This window comes from Zootoca vivipara, chromosome 3, assembly GCF_963506605.1.
Source record: "Zootoca vivipara chromosome 3, rZooViv1.1, whole genome shotgun sequence".
NCBI lineage: Eukaryota > Metazoa > Chordata > Lepidosauria > Squamata > Lacertidae > Zootoca > Zootoca vivipara.
In genome coordinates, this window is record NC_083278.1 from 103,167,621 (window position 1) to 103,186,581 (window position 18,961).

The following is an 18,961-nucleotide window of genomic DNA, read 5'->3' on the forward strand; positions in this document are numbered from 1 at the left end:
AACAAGAATTTGCTCTTCTTGCATAGAATACTCTACTCTTCCACACTGAGCGAAGGGATGACCCTTTTAATTCCATGGGCCACATTCTTGGACGAGCAACTTCCTGGAGGCTGCACACCAGTGGTGAGCAAGATCAGAGGCAAAAGTGGGCAGATCAATGAATGCGTTTTTTCCCTTTCTACAAGGGGCCACGTTCCGAGCACACAAGTGTCAGGTTTCTTCATGCCCTCTCTGCCCACCCAAGCAAGCAAACAGGAATTAGCATGGTTCAAGGGTGCCTTCGAAACAGACAAAGCCACTTGAGGAGGGTCTAGAGCAGGGCCTGTGGCTTTGGAAGAGGGCATGACCTAGGAAGAACCCCGAGGGCCCCTAAACCCCTTTTCTTTACATGGTGGTGGCTGTGCTCTGCCTCCACGGTCGGGAGGCAGAAATGCTTCTGAGCGACAGTTGGTGGAAACCGCAGAAAGGGGAGAGTGCTCTGGTGCGTCCGCCGTGAGCCCACGCTTGCCAGTGGCGCCACTCTAACCGCTCGTATCTCTAGTTATCCGCACCTCCACTTTCGCATTGGGCGTTTTCCAAACTCGGGCCGGAAGTGCCAGCGAAGGGGCGTTCCTTCCTGCGCCACTCTCTGGGTCCTCCCGGGAAGCTTCCTCCCCTCCACTCTGAGGGCCTCTCTGTCCCTCTCTATGGCGGTGGCGGTGCTGCGCAGCCTGGGAGACCCCGTCCCGCAGGACCTGCCCGCGGCTGCGGGACTGCTGGTGGCCCCGGCCGACGGGGAATGGGCCGCCGTGGCGGCGGCGGCCGGCCCTCTGGTGCTGGCCGTCCGCCCGGCGGGGTCTGAGGCACAGCCGGTGCTGCTGTGCGCGGCGCTGCTGGAGGCCGAGGCGGCCTCGGGGCCGGAGCTGTGGCTGGGCCGGGCCTTCTTGAGGCAGCTGGGCCTGGCGGCGGGGAGGCGCGTGCGGATCTGGCCCGTGAGAAGGCCGCCGTTGCTAGGGTGGGTGTTGCTAGGGGCGGCAGGGGCAGGGCGAGCTCCGCGACCCGCGGCCGCCTCGGGCTCCAGCATCCTGGTGCGGCGCGGGGAGACGCTGCCGGGCTCGGGGCTGCTGGTGCTGGAGTCCCGGCCGGCCCTGCAAGGGCTGCTGGGCACCGGCACCCGCTTGGCCGTGACTGAACTGAGGGGCGGCGGGGAGAGCCGGGACCGGAGCGGGGAGCCGCCGCCGCCGCCTCTGGTATCTGCGTGGGCGCACGGCGGGGAGCGGCTGGTGAAGGCGGAGCGGGGCCACGCAGCCCTGTGGGGAGGCGAGGCCGGCGAGACCCTGTGGGTGACCCGCGGCGGCTTGCGCAGCCTGGGCCTCTTCCACGGGGAGTGGGTGTCCGTGTCGAGGCCGGAAGGCGGCTCCCGCCACTTGGCCACCGTGCGAGCCCTCGACCCCCGGTGGTACTTCTCTCTCGCCGAGGATAGGCGACGCCGAGCCGCCGAGGAGGACGCCTTTCCGCACGAGAGGGCGCTGCTCCCCGCCACCTTGGCCTTCAACCTGTCCTGCGACCCTCTGGAAGGGGCGCTCCTTAAAATCCAGGTGGGTGGCATCAGTGTGGAATGAGGCGGTCAGCTGGGAAAACAGGTGCTGAGCGTGGGAAGCTGCCTGCACTATGCGGGGCAGCTTTCAAACTACCACGGTTCTGCCTGCTGGGACTGGAAGCGACTCACGGGTGTTTCAGCAGGCAAAACTACCGGCTACAGACTTTTAACCAAATGTATGTCCACCTCACACATCTGGGAACTGAATGCGAGACCTCCTGTCTGGAGAGAGAATAATGCCCGTAAATCTGACTAATGCCACACACACACACACAAGGCTAAAGTTATCTTATCCCCTTTGGTGTGGCTTGTTTGGTATGTGGAAATTGGACTAGTAGCAGGATGGGGCTTGTCTGCAATAGAGTTGTGGTTATATAAGGAAAAAGTGTGGTCCTGTACCTTTGTGTCAAATGCCATATAGAGCAAGAAGAGGTAGTTGCCACATCAGTATTACAGCCGTAGTGTAGTTCTATAGCATCTGTGAAGAGTCTTTAGTTATCTGTGGAGCCTATATTGTAAAGGATGTGCTTAGCAGAAAGACTCCTTACAGCATGCTAACTTATAGGCTTGTTAGAAGTCAGTAGGGTCTTAGCTTCAATATTGGGCTGGGTTGAGGGAAGCTGCAGGTCTTTGCTATAGCACCATTGCTACAGCCATGAGGATTAAAAGTGAAAGGCCAAGTCATGAGTTTGTCATGATAGCATGCACAGATCGTTGTGAAGATGTGGTGGTGGACTTTGATTCTGCAAAATAAAAAAAATTCCTTCAGTAGCACCTTAAAGACCAACTAAGTTTTTATTTTGGTATGAGCTTTCGTGTGCATGCACACTTCTTCAGCTACACTTGAAACAGAAGAGTCAGACCCTTATGTATATACAGAGGGTGGTGGGGGCTCTGGGAGGAAGACCTTTCATTGCCTACAGACAGCCACCCAATCTTAAACAACTCCTCACCCACAATAATACAACCACCAGACTTAACATGGACACTGGTACCAGAGCCTGCAATAAACCCGGATGCCAACTTTGCTGCCACATACACCTGGACAACATCATTACTGGCCCCAACAACATCCAACATAACATCTCAGGACTATTTAATTGCTCATCTTCTAACATTGTGTATGCCATCAAATGCCAACAGTGCCCTTCAGCTCTCTATATTGGACAAACAGGCCAAACCCTACGCCAAAGGATAAATGGACATAAATCTGACATCAGGAACCACAAGACAGAACACTTCAATCTCCCAGGACATTCTATACAAGATCTCAAAGCAGCTGTTTTATTACAGAAAAAATTCAGGAACAGACTGGAAAGAGAAGTTTCTGAATTGGAACTCATTACCAAGCTTAAAACCATGGAGCCACCTGGGATGAACAAAGACATAGGATTCTTATCTCATTATGCATGATCTAGCTTTCTTTAGTGCCTCAGCCCTTGCTCCCCCCCCCCCCGCAGGACCAATTGCAGTCATCATCAGTCGTTAACAGCCATCTACAGGTTTACCACTCCCATCATCCCATCACCCATTCCCACCCACCCCCACCACCCTCTGTATATACATAAGGGTCTGACTCTTCTGTTTCAAGTGTATCTGAAGAAGTGTGCATGCACACGAAAGCTCATACCAAAATAAAAACTTAGTTGGTCTTTAAGATGCTACTGAAGGAATTTTTTTATTTTGATTCTGCAGTTAGAGATGAACTGAGAGTCTCTAAACTGGAAGTTTGGGAACTTCTGAAGTGGAGCATGGAGAGGATATCTGTATACAATTTTAAAAAATATTGTGTGATTATGCCAGTGTATAGACCAGAGGTAGCAGGCTTATGGCTGCTTGGGTAAAGTTAGTTCTGTATTCAGGATTGCATAACAAACCCTCATCTTTTATCTCCTTTCCACTTTTTTGAACATCATTGAGCTTTATCTTGCATTAGAGATGGTGTTTCCCCTTCGTCTTGTCATATACATCATTCCTTACTTACTTGATTTATACATTGAAAAGTTCACCCTTTATTCCAAGCTGCAATGCTTCTAGAAGAACTACCACCCCCTAGTTGTATATTTAGAATTGTCAACAGATTGGAGCTCCTTTTCCATACACAGATATTTAGTGAATGAATTAAAGCCACCCAGAATGGCTGGGGAAACCCAGCCAGATGAGCGGGGTATAAATAATAAATTATTATTATTATTATTATTATTATTATTATTATTTATTATCTGTCACTGAGATAGTCTAGTGTTGGCATCTGTCTTACTGTGTGGCATCTTAGAAAATTAGCAAACTTATTGTGACATAAGCTTTCATGGACTGGAGTAAACTAATCATATGTATTAAGCATTACCAGGGAATTGGCAGGTATATATACTCATATTTTGTAAGGCAGATGGTAAAAATGTAAGGCAGTGAAGTTAGCAGGGAATGAAATGCAGCAATTACAGACTCTTAACTATTATGTTAAAGCGGGGATAATGAAAGTGAAATGGTTAAAACACCTTTGTGACTGCATACAGAAGGAAAATTGGGTTTTCTTTAACCTATTATGGGACGGGAAGAATTAGGTCAAAGGTTACTGTAGTTAAAAAGATTGTTCTGTCTTAATCTCCTAGTTGTTAATTTTATGTAGTGGAATTAAAATGGAATAGGGTTGTGTAAGGGGGAGACAGTATAGAGAACCTCCCCCTTGTATCAGAAGTAGCTCCTCCCCAAGCAGTGATGGAAGCGAGGGCTCTGAGGAGGTCAGTCAGGAAGTGGAGAGAGAGTGCCAGGGCTCTGGCAGCATGGGAGAGCCCAGGCTACACAGGAGGGAGGAGAGAGGGGGGGAAAGGAACGCATGGAGCACAGACCCTTTCCTCCGGGCAGGAGAAAAAAGGGGAGGAGATTCACTGTCCCGAGACTCTTATGTTGGAGGAAATCACGCAGGGGAGGGGGGGCAGTGCCGGATTCTGCATCGGAATGAGCAGACATGTTTTACACACCTGTCTCACTGTAAATAGAGTGCACTAATAAAAACTGCTTAAAGACAAGCATGGGGAGCGTTGTTACTCTGGAGTAGTCGCAAGAACCCCTGACAGGTTGTTTGTCCTCTGTAGAGATATGGGGAAGCTGCTGGTGCGCAGGAGTTAAAAGGAAGTCGATCCTTGCTATCTGTGCCACCCTTTGCCAAGGAGCTACACATAGAGATTGTATCCTCACCAGCCTACAGCATCACAGGAGTATATGACCAAATTCTCTACCAACACTTTCAAACTCCCAGGTTAGCGTTTCAGTAAAGACAATAACTTAACCTATGCATCCCTCTTTATGAGATCAAGGGATAATCTTGTTACTGTGCTTCTTATTTACTGCATGAGCACACAATTAGCAGGACATGGGCTTGGTGCCCATGTGTCACATTTGAGAAGCTTGCTTAGGCATTTTAAACATAAGTGCACAAGTAAAATATTGATTCTGGAAATATTTAGAATGTCTTAAATCAGTGAAATATCTTGGTTGTGCCAGCTGAGAGAACTCTTAAAAACCTTTGCAGTAGCAATGTGATGTTAAGCCTGTCTTTGGGAGGTCTGTATGCCAAGTACCTTTTATGGCCTCTCCTAGTCATTTCACAGAATCATAGAATTGTAGAGTTGGAAGGGATCCTGACGGTCATCTAGTCCAACCCCCTCAACTTTCCTCTCTTATTCAGTGGCCAGTGGTGCTAATCACAGCTGAGAGTTGTGGTCCAAAATCTGCACTGAAAGCAGGTTAATGCAAAATAGAACAAATTTCCAGTGAAAATTAAGCAAGCTCGGAATCTGATCTCTCTTAAACATGCTTTATACACACAACCGTTAAAGGAAAGGCTTGGGAGAATGAAATGTGATGTTGGGCCAAATTATCAGCTACTGGTATTTGTTCAATGTTAATTTTAGTTTTCTTCATTCATTGAACGTAATGAGATTTTATAGTTTTACTGTAATATTTTACTGATTGGTTTTTTAAATGTATCATTTTATTGTCAATTGGTTTGTAAGACAATTGTCCTAAAAAGCAATATAGATGTCTTTATAAACAAAAATACTGTAATATAAGTAACAAATGCTATCTTAAGACTACACACACACACACCCAGTATGTTTCATCCCCCTTACTTTTTCTGTATGCTTTGTAACAAATTGATTTAAATATGATTTTAACAGGCAAGTTATATATTACTGCATTTGTGCAAAAAAGGTTTCTCCTTCTGGCGATTCCTTTTTCACACCAAATGCTGGCAGTACAGTGAATTGCTAGTTAGACCACATATCTGCTGCAGGATATTAAACACTTGAAATATTTCTGATGGCCTCCCTTGCTTCTTTTCAGACCATTGCATTGTCACACAGATTTTTCTCCCTTCCTTTAGTTTAATAACACATTTATCACCATGACTGCTTTGTTGCAGGCTAGTCCAGGAGGAAAATATTCTGTGTATTCCAACAGTCGGGCATCCTGAGTTCTTAGAAGGAAATTCAGATAAGTTCTCTAGGTATGTTTTCCATTTTGTTAAAGCTAATTGATCTGTTATTTTGCAGTTATCGATCTGCTTACTAAAAAATCTGATTGAAGTAGGAAATAGCCTCTATTGGTTTGGGTTAAATGCCTAGGGAGAGCTGCCCTGGAAAATCAGAAGCTTGTTTACCCTGGATTGATGGTAACATTATTATAGTCTTGCAGATTATGGCTTTGTACCTAAGGAAGTCCTGTGATGTTAGGGGCTGTTATTTAATTTCAGAAAATGGTAAATGCTGATTTTTTGGGAGAAAAATAGCAAAGGGGGATCCATAGAACTACCTAAAGCTTGTGCTTTTGCAAAGTATGTTTTTTCATTTAAATACTCCAGTTATTTTCTATTGATTCCGCCTTTAACCAATACCTTTGGTACTAGAATTTTAGCTGTTTGCTCTTCATTCAGATGGCCAGACCTCTACTTCAAGGTAAAAAAGATAGTAGCAGCAGACGAAAAAGAGCAGAGCCTGGGGTACCTGGCTGACACCCAGAAGACGTCTTTATTTCTGGTAAGGTATAAAAAGTGTTTTAGATAAATAGCATATTCTAGTGCTGACATCAGAGCTCTTGAGTATAATAAATATAAAAATATAAATAATGGTAAGGGCATTACATACAAAACTCAGGGAGAGATGTACTGTTGAAGTGGGACACATTTCTCCCAACTTTTGAACACCTCTGTTTTCCTTAGCTGCAAAACAGAAATATATATTTATTTCTCTTCTATTAAAATGTGGTAGGGGTTCCAGGGACCTGATGAGTCATTTAAATAGCTACCTTTGTTCTAAAGGGTATTTGAGTGATTTGACATATTCCTATCAGGTAATTTTCAGTTCCCTTTTTTGCAGGTTGGTTCAACAAACAGTGCTGTCCCATCTTTCCCGTCTCAAAATGCTCGTGGGTTTTGGAATAGTTTATCTCCTGCTGGACTCTGCAGCATAGTGAAACAGCTTTGTGATATTCTTGGGCCTCACTTACACAGTAGGTAAGTCAGCTTACTCGACCTAATTCTACCACATAATACATTGCTGCAGATAGCTTTGGGGGCTGGGTCTGTATTGCATGTTGCTGTTGCCATTTACTGATAGATTTTGGGCATTCTGTATTATTACTTTGGTTATAGGGTAGTAGGATTTTTCTGGTTCTGGACCGTGCCACATTTAAGTGTTGTTCATTCAAAGTGCTGTGGCAGTGGGGCCTGAAATCAATTTCTCATTGAACCTTTGGGGCCTCACATTGTGAGTTTATAACAACAACAACAAAACAACAACAACAAAATTAATTATTTTTATTATTTATACCCCACTCAACTAGCTGGGTTTCCCCAGCCACTCTTGGTGGCTTACAGCATATATTAAAACATAATAAAGCGTCAAACATTAAAAACTTCCTTATACAGGGCTGCCTTCAGATGTCTTCTAAAAGTTGTATAGTTCTTTATCTCCATGACATCTGAAGGGAGGGTGTTCCACAGGGAGGGTGCCACTACTGAGAAGGCCCTCTGCCTGGTTCCCTGTTTGTTTATGTTGTGGTGCTGCAGTCTTCCTCTTTTGCTTTCTTCTTTCGTAATACTAATTAATGAAGTTGCTGGGTTTTGTGTTCTAGGGGGACTCTACTAAATGGAGCTGGAAGCATTCTTCTTTCAGGACCCAGTGGTGTGGGGAAACTGACAGCTGTCAGAGCTGCCTGTAGCCGCCTCAATCTCCATTTGTTCAAGGTAGTTTGTCTGAGCCTTCCATTTGATTTTTTATGTCATTTAACATGTGGAAAATGGCCTTGAAAGAATACAGTGCTACTTACAAATACTGTGGCAATGTTCTCTTTTTGCTTTTGTGACCCCAAATTGCCACTCGGGCACAGTGGAGAAAAGTGGTTTCTCTGTAGAGAACTTCTGGCATTGCATATTCATAAAGGATACTTCTTTCTAAATGCATGCATCTCTGAAATAAGAGGCAGTTTTGGACTTCTGGGTCTTCTTCCAAAACTCACACCTTCAGAGGATCAGGATATGTTTATCCACCAATTGATGACACCGCACTGTAGCTCTGTGCTGCTTCCACTGCTTTTTGTTCCCTATGAAGGCATTTTTTTTATCCAGTATTCTGTTTTATTTGAAATCTTGCTTTAGCATAGTGAAAACAACAACACACTGACTGTTTCTATAGCCCTAAAAATTGAAATTACGCCTGTCTGTAATATTGTTCTTCAACTGCTGGGTTGTATCAGTTGCGAGACCACCAAATTGTATTCGTCTTTACTGTTCATGAAAGTTAAATACCAATCATAAGAAAGCAACAATCTGAAAGTGGCAAGAGGGGAGGAAGCCTGATGCAGCTTTTCTTTCCCATATAGCATAGTCTGCACTTGCTAAAATTCTCCCATCCTCACACCTGTTAAAGATGTCTACAGGAAAATGGTGGGCATGTGCAGTTGTAAAAGAGGTTATTGTACAGTTGTGTCCAAGGAATAAACTAGTCTGCAGCCAATTCCCCTGCATGTATTCTTCAAATATTTTTGCAGTGCAGTCCTCAACATATCTTTGTCCTCTGGCTTCCTGCAGGTGGATTGTGTTAGTTTGTGTGGTGACACCAGTGGATCCACAGAAGCAAAACTGCATGCTGCGTTCTCACAGGCTGAGGCCTATAGCCCTTGTGTCCTGCTAATGAAAGATATAGAGCTGCTGGGAAGAGATCGTGATGGACTTGGGGAGGACTCCCGAGTAATTCTTGCATTACGGCACCTTCTCCTGGACAGAGAGGCAAGTACTAGGTATGGATCGCCACACTAGGATTTTCTGGTGTTAGTTTCTGAAGGGTGGCTATCACTATGGTGTGCCTGTTTCTACAACCTAGCAGTTAACTGAGTAGTTCTTCTCTGGCTGTGTGATACTGAAATTTTGGATCACTGCTCCACAAAACACACAGTACATTATCTATATAGAGTGGGGCCTTCTTTATATTCTGACTGCGATTTTCACGCCCTGCTGGATCCAGCATTGTGTTCTCAACCCTGGCTGAAGTATTCATGGCTCATCTGTGTATTTTCTCACTAGTTATCCAGTCCTGGTAGTAGGAACAACAACCAGGCTTGGGAATGTCCCTACGGACTTGCAGACTGCTTTCCTTCATGAACTGAAAATCGAAGCACCGTCTGAGGAGCAGAGGAAGGCCATTCTAAGCATGTTGACAGAGGGCTTGCCTTTGGGAAAAGAAGTGAGCCTGACTAAGCTAGCCCGACAAAGCGCGGTAAGTTGCATTCCACACTGGTTGATGTTACAAGGGGAGCTTAGTTGCCACAGTGTATGATTCCTTCTAGTGCTGAAGGATCACCTTGCAGTAGGAAAGGACAACCAGGCCATTGGTCCCTTTAGCTCAGTGTTGTCTGTCTGGCAGCAGCTCTCCAGGGCCTCTCCCTGCCCTAGCTAGGGGACATTGGGGATTGAACCTGGGAGCCAATGCTCTGCTGCTGAGCTGCAGCCCTTCCCCCAGGAATTGCTACTTTTTTATGCAAGCAGCATGACCCAGATAGGAATGCAGAGTGCTGCATCTCACTACTTTAGGCCCCAAGTCAGAATCCCTGAGAAAGACTTGTCAAAAAGAATTATCTACAGTATGTAAACTGAGAATGTGGTCAAGCTCATGTAGCTATTGGAGTTCAGTTGAGTTGAGTTCTGGCCTATGGATAGCCAGTATTACACAAATATACCAACCAGTAGGTGTCATGGTTGCCTTCTCTAAGAGGGCTTGGAGCCCCTTACAAACCAATATAAACCCACCTGCAGTAGCATTCTCCATTACTTCATTGGTATCCTCACATAGCTTGAGGGAATGGGTACAGGAGGATTTCCCCATATTTTTCTGTATGGAGAATTAAACCTCTTCATCTTTATCCTTAAGGGGTCTTCTTTCATAATGCTTTCTCTGCTTGCCTTGGGAATTGCTCCACTACTAGCATCTTGTTCCATGTTTGCAGGGCTTTGTTCTGGGAGATTTCTGCACTTTGCTTTCCCACAGCAGCCGTGCAGCCTGTGCAAGGCTCCAGAATTCAAGGTACTGGAGGAGACTTTTTGGTGATTTGTAAGCCTTCAGGTGATCGCTGCAAATGTTTTATACACTTTGGAAGATGAGGTTTGGGTTTCCTAACTGTGGATGGGATAAGGGAGGCATGCCGGTTTGTGATCTTCAAAACCTGAGGCGCCAGCTGTCAGGAGGGAGTAGCACAAGGAGCAAGTACAAAGAGTCCACCCGCTCCAGTGTGCATGTGACCATGGGGTGGTGGCTTAGTAAAATGATTGAAAATATTAGTCTCTGGAAGCTTACTGTGGCAGCATTTGATAGAGCCCCAGTGTCTCTAAGACTCTCTGGTGAAAGTATGCTTTAGGGCACTGTTTCCCAACCAGTGTGCCTCCAGATGTTTTGGGACTACAACTCCCATCATTCCTAACCACTGGTCTTGCTAGCTAGGGGTGATGGGAGTTGTAGTCCCAAAACATCTGGAGGCACACTGGTTGGGAAACACTGCTTTAGGGGATAGAGAATCCCCACCCACACAGGAACCTTCTATTTTTCTGTTTTTGCACTGTTTCTCTTCCCTGCTTCCAACCATAGTTCCTTCGCCTACTGCTGCTGTGGAGAAATTTTTCAGCTTTAATTGGGCAACTTAATTCTTTTTCACTATACTATCCCTGATGGTATTGGAGCCAGTCAGATTAGGCTGCAAGGCAATGTAAGTGAAGGGCAAATGAAGCTACTTTGCTCTCGCTCTTAAGGCCTGATTGAGCCTTAGTCATCAAAGCTCATCTGAGAGCAATATAGTGTAGAGAGATAACATCCTGCTCAGATGCACATTTGACTTTGTGCCTGACTTACTTCTCAGTGATTATTTCATTTCTGCAGTACAGCAGAACCTGATTGTCGGGGCTCTCAAACGCCTTTGTGGCGCAGCTAGTTGGTGTGCCCTGCAAATGATCAAAATTGAGGGCACCTGTCTTTTGACACATCAGCACCAAGCTCAGCCCTATAATTTGGAGACCTTTGGTCCAATTAACTTTTTATTATTATCAAGATTGCATAAAACAGCTTGTTGTTTCTGTTTCCACTTTGCCAGCTTCCTGGGGGGACTGAGTGAGGAGGAAGAACATGATTTTTGTGCTGCAGGCTTCCCTCTTCTAGCAGAAGATTTTGGTGTTGCACTGGATAAACTGCACGATGCTCATTCGCAAGCAATAGGAGCTCCAAAGGTATGACTAATAAGAAGCTTGATTTTATAAAACCGACAAACCACCCTCTGAGATCTCATGCAACTCTCTGCTACCATTAAGTGGAGAATGTCATCATCGCCTCTTGCTCCAATGACTAAACCATACTAAGTGGACTAGATAGCTCAGTGCTTATGCAATCTTTCACATAAGATTTCAGTCATAATCGCAATCGAGTGTGTACATTAGTTTAAAATCAATGGAATATCCAGTCATAAATGTTGAAAACATAATAAAGAAGTAGGGAAGGAGCAATGCTGTAAATTTTCCAGTGTAAAAAACCCGCAAACTTCTCTCCTTTCACTAACAATTACAGGGCCAAATAGAACCCCCCACCCCCAGTAGGAAATTCCAGAGAGATTGTGTCTAAAATGTTGGTGTCCTTGGGAAGGAAGTAAATCTTTATTACCACTATTAGTAGTACTATTAACTGGGAAAAGCTGTGTAATCATGCAGATCTTACTATATTAAAATGCTAGAATCTTCTGCTTCCTTTTTGGACGGGTTGTGGAACACATTAAATTGGTATTCAACCTTGAACCACTTTAAGGCTCAAGGAAATCCACATAATCCCGCTTTACATTCTGATATTGTTGGAGCTAATGGGTGGGCAACATAAATGAGTCTTGCAAGCCCTCATAACAGAAAATCTAATTCTACAACACTGGAAAGGCAGCTCTCTGCCAACAATTGCACTGTGGACTTGGGAACCTTATTGTGTTTTTGATCTTTGAACATGCAACAGTTTGAACATAGACAACAGTTTCCGGATATAGACAAGGACATTTGGTCCATGTACATTGAAATGTATTTTTTGTGGTCAAGTCCATTGTAAAGTACAGAATAACCAGATTTTTGTGTCTGGAGAAACTTTTTGAGCCAGAAAGTGTTTGGAAAATTATGGGTACCGTATTCCAATCTGAACTGTAAGCCCCCCTCTTCCTCTCCATCCTTTACCTATGATTTGGTGTTATATAAATGAATTAATAATGAATTATCAATACATGAAATATGCAGCAGGGCTTCACCTTTTGATATTAAGGTGTAAGTGGGCACGTAAGGGAGAAGAGCTACTAAAGGTAGCTAAAGTGCAGTTAAGGGTGCAACATGGACGGTTCCAGATGAGACCAGTCTTCACTTGCCCCTTGGAGGAGGAGGAGGAGGAGGATGCTGTGAGATGGGGCAGAGGGGAGTGTTGTGGTTTATGGGACTGTGTCTTGAGAGCACCGTAAGAAGAAAAAAGTTCAAGTCTTGGTTTATGAAATAGGGTTGTAGACTTGGTAAGAGTTGCAAGTTTGTCCTGTCGCCACAGATACCTTCTGTCTTCTGGCAAGATGTTGGTGGGCTCCAGGAAGTGAAGAAGGAGATCTTGGACACCATTCAGCTTCCTCTAGAACACCCAGAGCTACTATCTTTAGGTCTTCGCCGCTCTGGCCTTCTGCTCTATGGCCCTCCTGGAACAGGAAAAACGTTGCTAGCAAAAGCTGTGGCAACTGAATGCACCATGACTTTCCTCAGGTGGGCACTGTGGCAGAAAGGGATAAGGGGAGCCTTGGGGCACAGAGCTAGGAATAACCAGCCCTGTCTTTTCCCTTTCTCAGTGTGAAGGGCCCAGAGCTCATCAACATGTATGTTGGACAGAGTGAAGAGAATGTGCGTGAAGGTTAGTGTGGAGCTCCAACATGGAGCAGAGGAATGCATTATGTATGCATTATGTATTAGCGTGACTCTGCAAGATGCATATTAATTTCTGAAGAAGTGTGCATGCACACTTAGAGTTGGTCTCTAAGGTGCTACTGGACAATTTTTTAAATTTCTTTAAAATATATTTGGATTTGGATTTGATATCCCACTTTATCACTACCCGAAGGAGTCTCAAAGCGGCTAACATTCTTCTTTCCCTTCCTCCCCCACAACAGACACCCTGTGAGGTAGGTGGGGCTGAGAGACTTCAGAGAAGTGTGACTAGCCCAAGGTCACCCAGCAGCTGCATGTGGAGGAGCGGAGACACGAACCCGGCTCCCCAGATTACGAGTCTACCACTCTTAACCACTACACCACACTGGCTCTCCCACACTGGCTCTCTATTTCTGCTGTGTCAGACCAACACGGCTACCTACCTGAATCTATTAATTTCTCTCTTTCTCTCATATCAGTGTTTGCCAAAGCCAGGGCAGCTGCTCCCTGCATTATCTTTTTTGATGAACTTGATTCCTTGGCACCCAATCGTGGGCGGAGTGGAGACTCCGGTGGTGTAATGGACCGGTGAGTGCCACTTGTCAGCTGCTAAGGAATGCTGAAGCGTAAGCATCCTGCCATGGCAAACTCTTGATTTTTTCCCCCTTTATCTGTGCTTGGTATAATGATCCAGGCAGGCTGGAAGTATCTACATGTGTTTGATAAAAAATGGACTCCCACTGTCAAATGTATAAACACTAAAAAGGCTGGGTTGCCCCACTCCCTGATGCCAAACAGGTTGTCCTTGGTCCCTGAACCTTAGCTTTGATGATCCTTTTTTTTTCCTGCACCAGGGCTTAGTTCTAGAAGATATAAAATGTGAAAATAAATTTTATCGAAAATCTTAATACCCCACCTTTCAACATACAAACATCCAAGGCAGCTGCTAATGCAATGCAGCAATCTTTCTGTATTTTGATGTACTGCATCTCTGGATCCCAGCTAAAAACTGCCTTCATAGGCATACCAGCTGCCTGGGTATTTGATACCTAATACCTGCCTAGGCATTTGGTGCTTCAAAGCTTGCACTAGCTGCTCTTATGCTATCGGGCCAAGTTTTTATATTGATATGGAAGGCCCTCAACAACTGGTGTCCAGGAGCAGCACATGATTCCTTCTATCCCTGCCCAGTCTTTCCCCAGGACTTCGATGCATGGCTCGTACCTGCCAGGTACCAGGTGCTCAGTTTTGTGGGCCTATTTCTGTCAAATCTCACTCCTGGCTGAGATCAGATAAGTTTCCGCCCAGTTGAACTTATGGCAATTGGTGTAGACCTTTTTTTATATATCTGCTTGCATTTAATATTCTATTTTTAATGGTTAATTTAAACTGATTTTATCTTTTTATATCTTTTGCAACCTTTCTGTACACCACTTATAGAGACTACGGTGTTAAGCAGTATATAACACAAAATAATAAAAATCTCCAGTACGGTTCTAGCACTAACCAAACGTTGGTTTATTCTGTCACGTGAAGCAGAATATAACTCGGTCCTTGAACGAGAAAAATACGGCAATGGTCAGATGAGAAATTTGTAAAGCAGGGTGAACCTTTAAGATTCTTAGAATCGATGTCTGCCTCTTGTGAGAAGCAGGACCTTACAGTTCTAGAGAGATATAGGAAGATACTGGATTTTGCCAATCTTCCAAGACATGTGATGCTCTTGCTATGAGAAGAAAAGTTCTATTTTTGATTCTTACTTCACTCTGCAAAGTTAGTGACTTGTACATCCCCTTTGCCCTGCCTTGTCTGTAAGAACTGTTTCGTTCAAGGCAAGTAGTTTTTCTCTCAGTGGTGTATAGCAGCTAGTACTTTTGAGCTTAGCTGGGAGTTCTGGGCCTTGGTCATACCTATCTGAACCAGTGCTTTGTGTATGTGCTGTTTGGATTAATGAGTTGACTTGCTCAATGGCTGCACTAGGATTTGTGGCAGCATTTTAAAATGTTTTCTTTTTCCCCTTGGTAGAGTGGTGTCTCAGCTACTAGCAGAACTTGATGGACTTCATTCTTCTCGAGATGTCTTCGTTATTGGAGCTACAAACAGACCTGATCTTCTAGACTCAGCATTGCTCCGGCCAGGCAGGTATGATTCTCGCTATTATTGGTTTTACACTTACACACACACACACACACACACACACACACACACACACACACACACAGCATGTATATACGTGGCACTTTACAAAGAACAGGTAAGATTAGAGTAGTATCCTAACTCCCCACTCCCTCACTTGTTCCATGTATCTTAAAGCAAGTTAAGTTGTAAAGCACTAAGAGAGGTTCCCTGCCCCTTCTGTTCTGTTTGTGTCACATTTTTGGCAGACAAATCTTTTGTCCAAAGTGAGGTCTTGAAGTGCTTTCCCATGAAAAATAACAGACGATTTGTTGCTTCTTCCTTGCCTCTTTGGTGCTGGATCCATTCTTTTGCTCTAATTTAGCACAATAGTTCTCAAAGGTTTTCCCCCCCGTAGACCACTTGAAAATTGCTGGACGTCTTGGCAGACAACTTTATAAAATTTACTAACTTTTTGAAGTACCAACATCATTCTAAAAACAGATGGAAATCATGGGTCATAGCAGGCTACCAAAAAGGGCCCCTTTAACTTCTATGGAAAATGAATAAGACTTCCCCTGTGGGCCCTAGGCATGAGCCCTAATCAAAATAGCCCCCATCTTCATTGTAGAAGGTATCAGTTATGCACAGAGTCAGGTCACGTGCAGGCTTTCTTGAAGGTTGCACTTTTTTCTTATCTTTTCTTTGCACACTCTGAGTGGAGCTACTTGGAGAATGTCTGCTATACTGAATTAAAAGCTCCACAGCCTAACAATAGAAGTCTGTTCTCAGATCTTCTTGGGGTTGTGTGTGTTTTCTGAATAGCAAGGCTGTAGCATGTATGTATGTTGGACAACTTCACTTTGTCTCTTTATTGTCTGTTTCCCCGGCAGATTTGATAAATTGGTCTATGTGGGTATAAATGAAGACCGAGACTCTCAGCTGCAAGTACTAAATGCTATCACCAGAAAGTGAGTGCCTACCATAAAATAAAAGTAGTGACAAAGGGAAAGTAGTGACAAAGTGATTCCCAATATTTCATGGCCTTAGTATTCCTTGTATATAGATGGTTCACTTCGCAGGGGAAAATTAAGTCTGTGCAAAGCGGTACCTCCACTCCTACAAGCAGCTAAGCACAACTGCAACTTGCTGGCTTGCATTCAGAAGATCTTTCACATCATGGGCTACAAGATTGTGAACAAGTGCTGTTCTTGTGCAGTCCCTCCTGCTCTTGAACACGGGGCTTATTTGATTGCTTCCAGTTTTAAGCAAACCAATTTACTGTAACAAATTCATGAAGGATAAGGCTATGTTCTACCTGCATTCCAGTTGCTGGGAATTGAAAGTGGGGAGAATGATGCTTTGCAGGCTTTTCATAGGCATCTAGGTGGCCATTGTGAGAATTGGATGGGCCTTTGGCTTGATCTGGCAGGGTTGTCTTATACTCTTTGTGGAGTAGTGAAAGCAGCAGAACTGCAGTATAGTTTAAAACTGGATAACAGCTTCTGCTGGTTTGGGCTTAATAGCTTAGCCCACTGCATCAGCATCTGCTTTTGCTGCTTTTGTTAAAAGAAAAGTAGAGCAGACCACCTTGCGCTATGAAGTTTCTGATCTTAGAAAGCTGCAAATGTTAAATTAGCTGCGAATCTTCCCAAGAGAGGTGTGTGCTCTGAATGATAGCCGGACACATTATTGTGAGACCAATAATTCTCATTTGGTGTTCGTCACATGAGGCCTGGATAGCTCAGTTAGCTAGAGCATGGTGCTGATAATGCCAAGGTTGCAGGTTTGATTCCCGTATGGGACAGCTGTATGTTCCTGAATTGCAGGGAGTCGGACTAGATCAGGGTTTTCCAAACTTGGATCTTTAGTTGTTTTTGGACTACAGTTCCCATTATCCCTGACCACTGGTCCTGCTAGCTAGGGATGATGGGAGTTGTAGTCCAAAAACAGCTAGAGATCCAAGTTTGGGAAACCCTGAACTAGATGATCCTCAGGGTGCCTTCCAACTCTACAATTCTATGATTCTATGATCACACTCATTTGAACCTGGGATTTGGGGTTATTTCTTTCTGTCCACAGCTCTCAGACGGGCTGCAGTCTAACAATCTTTCTTTTGATACTAAGCCTTGGATATATTCTTCCTTGGTAGGTTTAAGCTGGATCCTTCTGTCAGTCTCCTTGGTATCCTTGACAAATGTCCCGTACAGTTAACAGGAGCAGACATATATGCACTCTGCTCAGATGCCATGATGTCTGCTATCAAAAGAAAAGTAGCGTGGATAGAGGAAGGTAAGGAACCGGCATAGCTCAGCTAGATTCAAATCTAGTAAGAAAAATGCACAGCAGGCAGTTAAGACAGGATGATGGACAGGTTCTGGAAAGAGAAAAATGTTCTTCATGGGCCATTGTTTCTTTGAAGCTAATTCAGTGAACAAGATAACTGAACTCTCTACTGTGTTCATCCATCTCCAATGATGGGACAGAAAGGCAGAATAAACATTTGATCAAGTGTTTGGCAAAACTATTACTTGCTTTACATCCTTCTGTTTGGACTTGCATATCAATAAGCAAAGATCAGTTCTAAATAGTGGAGTAGAAAATCGGATTGGTCTCAAGTCTTCAAATAAATGCCTCTGAGACACTTGTGTAATTGAGAGGAATTAGCAGGCATTAATGGGAAGGGTAAAATATTCTTTGTTCTTGGGCTCCTTTTTTTGGAATGATATATAGAAAAGCTCCTCCTTTTTACAGGCTGTAGTGTAATTTCAGACCTGAGGGTGGAATATATTATTTCCCCTGTAATGTGTGTCTCAGAATTTTCTGTATTGCTGCTACCTGTGCCACCCTTGGGTCTGTTCTTGAGGCTTTCTTTGGAAAATAGGTTGAGTTACTTGTGGGGGTCTAATTGTGCTATCTGGATTGGACTGAACTGACTTTGCATGAGGTGGGAACCTGTTAAATGCATATCTATGAGAGACTGGCATAAGTGGGTCTTGATTCAGCTGTTAGGATTCTGTCATTTGGTAAAATGTTGTGGAAATGAGATGTTGTCCAGTGCAAAGATTCAGTGCACTGTGAAAACTCTTAGGGACAATGCCCAAGGCTGGCTTGCGCTTTGGAGCACTATTCATAGTTGTCCGAGTTTCTCTCTGCATTTGAAAGACTTGTAGAAGTTTTTGCATGTTTCCACTGCTCCCCACCCCATTTTTCCGACCCAGGAACAGTGTGTGGGTGTGCAGCACCTGAGATGTCTAAAATGAGTAACTTTTTTGGCAACCATTTTGCTCTTTTTCTCCAGGGCTAGACACAGAGACCTCAGACCTAACTCTAACCATGGAGGACTTTGTACAAGCTGCAACAAGGCTGCAGCCGTCTGTTTCCGAACCAGAACTGCTTAGATACAAACTAATCCAGCAGAGATTTGCTGCTTGATATGGATCCAGCAGGACCAGAAAAGAAGGGATACATAGGGCTGGAACTGTATAATTCCATGGAATCTGGAAGAAATTTTTGATGTGTTGTTGTTGGTTCTGCTGGAGAATTGAAAACAGTGGATTCCGATAGGTCAGTGAGAAGAACTGAAAATGGGATCTAGGAACTGAGACTGATGGCTGCTTAGCTGGGTAAGAACTCTCTCAAGCTAGTCTTGGCGCCCTTGCTGATATATGAGAAGTTCAGGTTTCTTGAACACCCAGTGGAAAACCTTTGGATGCTAACAACCTGGGCCCATGAATATTTGGGTGGTGGTACAGTGGCTGTGTCAAGAATGGATAAATAAAAATCCAGTTTCTTTGCCAGAA

At 44.4% G+C, this 18,961-nt stretch overlaps 1 protein-coding gene across 1 annotated transcript; it reads left to right on the forward strand.

Annotated features, from left to right (window-relative positions):
- Positions 1–626: 626 nt before the first annotated feature.
- PEX6 (peroxisomal biogenesis factor 6) lies at positions 627–18,961 on the forward strand. The gene is made up of 17 exons (XM_035111118.2): positions 627–1,577; positions 4,675–4,838; positions 6,006–6,089; positions 6,516–6,618; positions 6,958–7,094; positions 7,715–7,826; positions 8,670–8,878; positions 9,162–9,354; positions 10,082–10,158; positions 11,216–11,348; positions 12,679–12,884; positions 12,968–13,029; positions 13,523–13,631; positions 15,069–15,185; positions 16,052–16,129; positions 17,311–17,450; positions 18,460–18,961. The coding sequence occupies exons 1-17, from the start codon at positions 687–689 to the stop codon at positions 18,591–18,593; spliced, it is 2,949 nt and encodes a 982-aa protein (XP_034967009.2). The 5' UTR covers positions 627–686; the 3' UTR covers positions 18,594–18,961.

Bases quoted from the DNA above. Each gene is read 5' to 3' on its own strand.
- PEX6 (XM_035111118.2), top strand. From the start codon at position 687: ATGGCGGTGGCGGTGCTGCGCAGCCTGGGAGACCCCGTCCCGCAGGAC. The intron at 7,827-8,669 runs GTAGTTTGTCTG...GGCTTCCTGCAG, and splicing joins TCAATCTCCATTTGTTCAAG to GTGGATTGTGTTAGTTTGTG. The intron at 13,632-15,068 runs GTGAGTGCCACT...TCCCCTTGGTAG, and splicing joins TCCGGTGGTGTAATGGACCG to AGTGGTGTCTCAGCTACTAG.